At 33.3% G+C, this 8976-nt stretch overlaps 1 protein-coding gene across 1 annotated transcript; it reads right to left on the minus strand.

Annotated features, from left to right (window-relative positions):
* Nucleotides 1–3703: 3703 nt before the first annotated feature.
* Nucleotides 3704–4431, minus strand: LOC110097299. Its single transcript, XM_020823588.2, has one exon. The coding sequence runs from the start codon at nt 4379–4381 to the stop codon at nt 3800–3802; it is 582 nt and encodes a 193-aa protein (XP_020679247.1). The 5' UTR covers nt 4382–4431; the 3' UTR covers nt 3704–3799.
* Between the last annotated feature and the right edge of the window lie 4545 nt (nt 4432–8976).

Genomic DNA, 8976 nt, shown 5'->3' on the forward strand with positions numbered 1-8976 from the left:
ATGGTTTGAAAATTCCTTCTTTTTGAAAGAATAAAGATTTAAAACGAGTCATAGTGAATTTTTTTGCTCAATATTTTTAATAAAAAAGAAAAATAAATAAATTTATCTTATTTATTTTAAATATATTATTTTTCACTATTTTTATGTTTAAATTAATACTTCTCTAGAATCAACGAGCCTTTTTTTTTAATGAACATCTTTCAGGTCACCAGCTCTCTTCTTAAAATTTTTATATAAAATATTATCATTTTATATACTAATTTTTTTTAAAAGAAATGGCATTATTGAATATGCGCCTTAGCTTATCATATATTTTTTAAAATTTTTTATTAAGTGTATATCCTTAAAATTCACCGAAATTTCTCATAAATACTCTCCTCAATGAGTATATATATTCCACTTGTTGCATGTTGGAACATTCATGACGATACAGAGATAAAAAAGCTTAACATCTTAGCTTTTAATAAATATCCAACATAAAGACTGATAAGAGAGATGGTGCATCAATCAGAAAAGACACCAGATGTTTTTACATAGAAAACCCATGAAAAAGAAAAAACGGGGGGCCTTGCCTAGTTAACATTAGTCCACAATTTTTTTTCATTGATTACAAATGATTCCCTTCCTCGGGGGAAGGCATTGACTCAATGAAGCAGATAGTTATCATATAAGGTGAATTACATGATTGAGATTGGAAGAATCCAATGACATAAGAGATATTATCAAGAGAGCGTTGGTTAGTTTGTTTGGTTAGGAAGACTAAAGTGAGGCAATTGAGGTTGTAGGTACAATAGTCGGGTGACTAAAGTCAATAGATTGTTGTCTGGTGATGGAGGTCAGGGGGATTATATTCAGCTGATGGTAGTCAGAGGGAACGTAATTGGCGGGCAACTGTAATTGGAGGGATCATAATCAGGTGATGGAGGTCAAAGAGACTATAATCAAGCAATTAAGGTCGAAGGGATTGTTGTCGTGCAATAGAGGTTGTATGCACAGTAGCTAGAAGGCAACAAAGGTAAAAAAGATTGTAGTCGGTGTGCAACAGAGGTTGAAAGGACCATAATCGAACGACTGAGGTTAAAAGGACCATTGTTGAGCAACGAAGGTCAGAGGGACTGAAATTGGCAGGTGATGTAGGTTACAAAGATCTTAGTCAGCGAGTGATAGAGGTCAAAATGATCGTAGTCGAACGACAGAGGTAGGGGTGACTGTCAGTCGATGGTGGTCAGAGGTACCATAGTTGACAAGCGACTATGGTTAGAGGGACCATTGTGTAACGTTGGACAGCGGGATCGTAGTCGGCGGGAGACTATGATTGGAGGGATCATAATTATACGCAGGAGACTGATGTTGAATGACCATAGTAATAAGGATACAGTGGTTAGAGGATCGTTAGTGGGCGACGAAGGTCTGAAAGAGTTTAGTTGGTGGCAAAATTGTGGTCAAAAGAATCGTTGTGTGGTTGTGGTTTCACAACGATGGTTGGAGGGATATAGTAGGCAGGCGACGGGGGCCAAAAAAATCATAGTTGGGCAATTGAGGCTGAAGGACCGTAATCGAGTGACAATGGTCGTAAGAACCATAGATGATGGACGATGAAGGTTGGATGGATTGTAATTGGTGGCCGACGAAGGTCGGAAGGATCATAATAGGACGATAGAGGTCGAAAGATCATAGTCGGTGGGCGACGAAGGTTAGAAGAATTGTATCTGGGTGACTGAGGTTGAAGGATTGTACGGGAGACAATGGTAGGAAAGACAGTAGGCGGCGATGGTAGGAAAGAACGTAGTCGGCGGGCAATGAAGGTCGGGTAGAGACCAGTAGTTGGAGGCCAGACATAGGTCCGACAACGATGGTCGAGAGAAGTCCAACAACAGTGGTTGGGCTAAGGTACAACAACAGCGATGACTGGATGGACGTCCGACGACAGTTGACCGGTGAAAGTCGCACGACAGTGGCCGGGTGGCGAGGGATTGACGACGATTGTGCTTCAGGATTTATGTCTTAGAGGTCTCTGGAATCTCATGCCCAAGATCCCAGCTTCTAACGATCCCTTAATAATAGAATGTTTGTCAAGCATTTAAGTGCCTTAATAGTGTCAAAATTAAGCAATTTTGGTCTCGTTGGATTCTTCTCGTTGAGACGTTCGATTCAAATATAAGTAAGCCATACTTATAGATCATTTGATCATACACTTAATATTCTAAAGCTTTCAAATATGTATCAAATCATCGCTTTGAACCCATTTGGTCTCGGATTAAACTGATTTTGGTATCACTCAGTTCATCTTGTTGAGACATTCAATTTGAGTGTAACTTTGTTGAGATTGCACTTATGATGATCTCGAATTTAATTTTAAAAGTTTTCAATCGATATATATCTCAAGATTCATGCAGATCAAGACGATTTTATGTGACCTAACACCACTAAATAAATCCTTTTTAATTACAAAGAGGCAAACTTCCTAAAAATATCATTTTTAGTAAGATCATTAGAAGCGGCAATTTCATCATTACCTTAGCGTTCTGTTTATTACCAATCATTTTTGCCTTAAAACTTTTAGTCCTGAGGGATTCCATTGTGATGAGAAATATCTTGACATTGCATAGTCTCTTGAACATGATATTCTCATTTTATTGTCTTTTGATGATGCTGAGATGATTTTTATTATTTTATTTACTGTAATAATTATCACACTATCTTTATATTAATTTGAGACAAAAGTATAATCTATCAGGATGAGCTAAAGAGGTCTTAGATATATGCTGAAATTAGTGCAGTGTTGTATACTGCACTAATCTCAACATAAATTCTAAGACTCTTTAGTTCAAAATAAGTTTTGATGCAGCCACAAGTTTTAAAAAATGAAAAGTATGATTAGCTTTTCCTTAATACTCCAAATAGCTTTTCATAAAGAGCAATTCATACACTTGTCTTGATCAATCATAGACTTGTGTGACAAATAAGAATATTTTAATATATTTTTATGTTAGGATGTAAAAATAGATTATCAAAATTTAAAAATAAAGAACACATAAGGAAAAATAAAAAGTAAATAAATGCACAAATATTTGGTCCATGATATTTTTTTAAATTAAAAGGTTATTTTATTTTAATCATTTATCATCTTATTCAAATATATAAAAATGGTCCCCATACTATCTAATATTTTGTATGGTACAAAATCAATAAATATTTTAGGTTTTACAAGAAAATAAACTAAAATAAAAGCAATCCAAGTCAAATATGAATTAGTTAGGGTCTTATACAATATGATTTCTTAACTACGCAAAAGCTTAAGTGTTTTAAGGGCAAAAAACAAGTATTATTTTTGTTTTTATTGAATGTTTTCATGAGATGATGACGGCGATCGATGAGGACAGCCGGGGATGGTGGTTAGTAGTCATTAGAAGCAAGTAGTGGCTAGAATGGTTTTAGACTTCGTTTGGGACGGCTTTCTTGCTGCTTCTTAACTGAAAATCTACTTTAAGAAGCAGTAAAAAAAGCTGTTCCAAACGAAGCCTTAATTAAAATAAAAATTTGAAAACGTCTCAAAATATCTAAAAGTTATTTAAAATATTTTCGAAATTGACTCATTTATTTTTAAAAAAAAATCTTAAAAAAATATTTTTTTAACTAAAAATAAAAATAGACCAAAAAAAAACTCTTAGTAAGTTAAAATAATTGACAATTAAGGAAAATATTTGAAGAAACTAAACTTAATTACTATTATTATCAACATTAGTTATTTAACAGACTACAATAAGTAGATAAAAAAACAAAATTCCTAACTCAAATCTTACTTCCTCGCCTCTTGAAGCATAATCTCTCTATTAAACCTAATAAACTCCTCCACTCTTCTATTAAGCTCCTCATCCGACATACTCCAATAGTCACAATGCTCCTTCAACTCTGACCTCACAGAGTCCCCCAATGGCTCCTTCTCCTCTAGGCAAACCACCTCTTCTCTCTTCACACCTTCCTCAACAATCACTTCCTTTCTTCTTTCCTCTTCCTCTTCGCATGGCAAAGCCAAAGGCTTCTCCATTGGTACTATAGCCATCAAGCTTTGCTTTCTTGCTTTGTTGTGAAGCATGAACTCATCATAAATGTTGCGGCCGGTGTCGGTGCCCGTGTCATGATTGGAGAAGAAAGCGTCGGAGTCGGTGGCGACGATGACGATGATGATGGAGTTGGAGAGAAGGAACCAAAAGGCGGTGTCTTTGAGGAGGTTGGAGGGAGAAATATGGAGGAGAGAGATGTAGAAGATAGGGAGGGATATGACTAATAAGATGGTGATGGAAATGGAGATGATGGAGGTTAAGGGCTTGGAGGGAGTGGAATTTGGGAAGGAGAAGGATTTGAGGTTTTTGCACTCCATTTTTGGTTAAGTCGTGTGAGATTGTATGTAGAAATGGAAGTTGATTATCATTGATGTGTGAATTGTTAAGGTTGTGAAGTGGATGAGAGGGTTTATATAGAGGAGTGTAAAGGCAAATTAAATTATTGAGTTCAATTGGGACAATGATGGAAAGAAGGGGCCTTTGAGATTATTCCAACTTTATTATACCATTTTGGGAATTGAAAATTTTTTAGGATAAATGATAGAAATATTATTTTTAGTTTGACTTTTAGTTTGCCAATAATGTATTTCTCTTTATAAAAAAAACGAGTTATATTTTTATTTGATAACCAACTCTTTGATGGTTCTGATGAGCTCTTCCGAGGTTGGAGTTTGATCTTATTTGACGGTCCTCAAAATAAAAAATTGTGCTTGCTATGAATGATTGAGAAAGAAAACATTTATTTTATTTATTAAAAAATAATTGTAAAGCTTCTACTGCTATAAAAATGATTAAATGATTCATAAATATTAGTCCGTCAGGTCTTAATTGAGCACACAATATTCTACTATGATAACATAGTTTGGTTAACTTTATAGCATATGGAGAAAATTTTCTCAGTAGACCATCAATTGACGTAACAGTTAAACATAAAGCGTCAATATAAAAATTTTGAATGAACACGTAACTCACATATATATATATATATATATTTTAATATTTAACATTTCGAACCCTTTTAAATAATTGTAAAATATTATAAAAATATATTTATATAAATGCTTTACATATGATAAATATGATGAAGAGAGTAGGGCTTTTGAAGAGGGAGGTATGTGTGTGGGAGTGAGGAATTGCTTTGTGGTTAAGTTTTCACCAAGGAATGCCACTTTGGCTTTTTTTTTTCATGGATTCTTTGAGAATTTTGTGAAGGAAGTTAAAGATTATGGGCTTCTTAGTGGAATGGAGAATTTGGAAGGCATTGTTTTGTTGTCAATTGATCATTGTTATTGCTTTTTGCTTTTCAGATTATTCTTATTGGTTAGACAAAAAGGAGGAAGAGAAAAAAACAAAGCTCTATGCTTATAATCTTATGATTTGGTAGTTGAATTTCTATTACTCATTTGATTGAGTTAGTAAATTGTAAAGCTTAATTAATATTTTATAAAAAAATAATGCATATGGGAAATTAAAATTAATATTACAATTTTAAAATTCAATCATCATAGCTATTTATCGGTAGGTTTTGACTCAAGCGATATACTCGTTAATTTTTAAGATATTTATCTCGAGCTCGAGATTATGTAGACCCGATACGAAGAATTTTTTTTTGCTTTTGATGCAAGTTTAAAATCAGTAATTGACCTTGTGCTAATCACGTAAAAGTTTAAAATTTTGGTAAGATTTTTATAAATGTATCTTACAAATCAAACCCTATCTTTAAAAAATGTAATTTTTTGGTGTAAACAATCCCTTTAATATCAAATTACTTAGGGCATCTTCAACCGAAAAGCCCATTTTTCACTCCAAAATACAATAAAACTTCAAAATGCGGTAATTCATTTCCAATCAAACTCTATTACTTTCTTCTCTTTCGTGCGCTTCTTCATGTCACTGAGAAGGAACCGTCTTTCTCCTCTTTTGTAGGCTTCTTCCGCAAATCCCGTAAGCCAATTTTTTTGGCATTGGTGAACAATGCGTTGTTCACTCCCTGAGATTAGCGAATAATTTGGGTTGCTGATGGTCTTAGGAAAGAAAATATAGCTCAATTTTTCATGGACCAAAATTTTTAAGAATTACTGAAATTTGAGAATTTTGATCTTAAATCTTAGCTCAAGAAAAAAAAATTATATGTGGTATATATGCTCAACATTGATCAATATTGATATTAATACAATTATAATATCCATTAATTTATGATAAGCAGAACATTCTATATTTGTGTTAAGTACCATTAATTATGGACTTTGATAATTAAATGATAATACGCAATTTTAAACCTACTTATTTATTGCAACTTTATGCAGAAGAACGACATCTGGAAACTGCACACAGTATATAAATCGTTTGTTGCTGCCACTTAGAAAAAACTTTCACATCAAGCATGCTATAAGTCTTATAAGACAAAGCATTATATCCCACCGGGCTTAGGTGGGTTGGTGGGCGTGTTTGGTTGGGAACTCTCCATCCCAAGTTCGAATCCCCTCTCATACGGCACGACTCCTTAAGTGGAGAGAAAAGAACTGTGGGTCCTGCACTTGTGGGGTTGGTTGCTGGTAGACTCGCCGAGGGATTAATGGACATCGTCAAGCGCGTCACAAGCTGACGTGGCTGCGGGCTGATACCCTTGTTCCCAAAAAAAAAAAAAAAAGACAAAGCATGATTGAATCTGTCGATATAGAAATAGATAGCTTTGTTTCATCTAAAAAAGTGATATATATATATAGCAACAATGAAATATTTATTAGAGAGTTCTTAGACTTTATTTGGGATAACAGCTTTCTAAATCAAAGTTTTAATACAAAAATTTTTGAACTATAAATGTTTATACTAAAAATGTGATTTAGAAAACAATAAGAAAGCTGTTCCAAATGAAGGCTTTGTTTGGGACGGCTTTCTTACCGCTTTTTAAAGAAGCTTTTCAGCAAAAAGATTTTAATTTTGTACTAAAAAGCTGCTTCAAAAAGCAGAAAAAAAGTTGTCCCAAATTAAGCCAAAGTCTTAGGCTCCGTTTGGGACTGCTTTCTTGCTGCTTTAAGAAACAATAAGAAAGCCGTCCCAAACAAAACCTTAGACTTCATTTAGTTCAACTTTTTTACTGCTTCTTAAAGCAGTTTTATAGTTCAAAAAATAAAAAAAAAATTATACTAAAAAATTGATTTATGAAGCACTAAGAAAGTCGTTTGAAGTCTTAGGCTTTGTTTGAGACCGCTTTTTTATTGCTTCTTAAAGTTTAATTTTTATAGTAAAAAGCTGCTTCAAGAAGCAATAAAAAGCCGCCCCAAATGAAGCCTATAATCTTTGGTCTCTCCTCCTTAAAGAAGAATAATGAAATAAATAGCAAAAATCATATGAAGACAACTCCTACGCCACAAGGCTATTTCATATTACAATATGGAATCCCTTCTATATAGTTTATGTTTATTATATTATATAAGTATCTTTTATAATTATGGAGAAATATATCATTTCAATCGGGCTAGACTTTTGGTGTTTTTTTTTTCTTAATTTTTTACGTAAAAATTTTGGTCTCTATAATCTTTTTTGTTTATATAATGAAATAAATAGCAAAAAGTCATATGAAGACAACTACGCCACAAGGCTATTTCATATTACAATATGGAATCCCTTCTATATAGTTTATTTTTATTATATTATATAAGTATCTTTTATAATTATGGAGAAATATATCATTTCAATCGGGCTAGACTTTTGGTGTTTTTCTTTTCTTAAATTTTTACGTAAAAATTTTGGTCTCTATAATCTTTTTTGTTTATATATATGATGAATTTTCATACATAATTAAGATATTAAACTCTCTCTATTATCACGAATATTCTATCTTACAACAACATAATTAAAATTGGATAAGTATGAGCTTAAAGATTATTAAATTTATATTAAGATTAAATGCCATAAAATTTTTATGGATTGCATTAATCTCAAATTAATTCAGTGATTATGAGGATATCTTAACATTTTTTTTCTCTAAAATATTGTGAAGCACTCCCATTGGGCCTCCCACGAAAAAGAAAGCCCCAATGGGCTCCTGAATGCAAGCTCTGCTAGTGCCAGAGTCGGTCCATTTATAATTTGTGCTTTTGTTACAGAGCTATGTGATTCATTTGCGAACATTTTTTTTTTTTTTTTTAAATTGAAGTATAATTAGTAGGCAGATAGAATAATTATATTATTAAGAAACAAAGAGCGAACTGTTGAAATCTAATTGTGTCGATTAATAGGGTTGTACTGTTGCTTTGGACCTCAATTCCATCAGTTGAGCTTTTTTTTTTGTATAGCTGTATAGTACCCCAACGATGCGCACTCGAGCGCTCTAGTGCTGCATAGTTTGCTTGAAAAAGACAAAGAGCAAACTGTTGCGATGCTCTAGATGAGTCATTATGGCACTGTCATGCTGGCATGAGACAGAGTTGAGCACCACGACGCCCCAAATTTGGCACTACGATGTTGCAAGACGGGCTAGAAGTTTTCATTCTCGTTTTTCATTAAGTGTTGTGTCCCTTGGGGTTTCCATATCTATGTATTTGTTCTTGTGTAAGAATGATGCAATGGTGTCGAGAAACAAAGTGTAATTAAGAGAGAAGAGAAATCTATACTATTTATCCTAATATTTACAATGGATTTCTTGGGGTGGTGTGCTCCATTGTTTTTGCCTAGTTTAGGAATTTTCTCCGATAAATCCTTGTGTTATTTATTTCCATTTACTTCCCCAAACAATTTTAGACATATTTTTTCAAGAAATAAACATCAAACATATTTGACTACTTTAGAGGATTACCAGTTATATAAAGTAAAAATTTTCATATATATCATTTACAAATATAATAAAAAATTAGATGGTACCCCACCGGGCTTAGGTGGGTTGGTGGGCGTGCATGGTTGGGAACCCCCC

This window comes from Dendrobium catenatum, unplaced genomic scaffold, assembly GCF_001605985.2.
Source record: "Dendrobium catenatum unplaced genomic scaffold, ASM160598v2 fragScaff_scaffold_71, whole genome shotgun sequence".
Classification (NCBI taxonomy): domain Eukaryota; kingdom Viridiplantae; phylum Streptophyta; class Magnoliopsida; order Asparagales; family Orchidaceae; genus Dendrobium; species Dendrobium catenatum.

Excerpts from the sequence above, each read along its gene's own strand:
- LOC110097299 (XM_020823588.2), bottom strand. The coding sequence starts at position 4,381 with ATGGAGTGCAAAAACCTCAAATCCTTCTCCTTCCCAAATTCCACTCCC.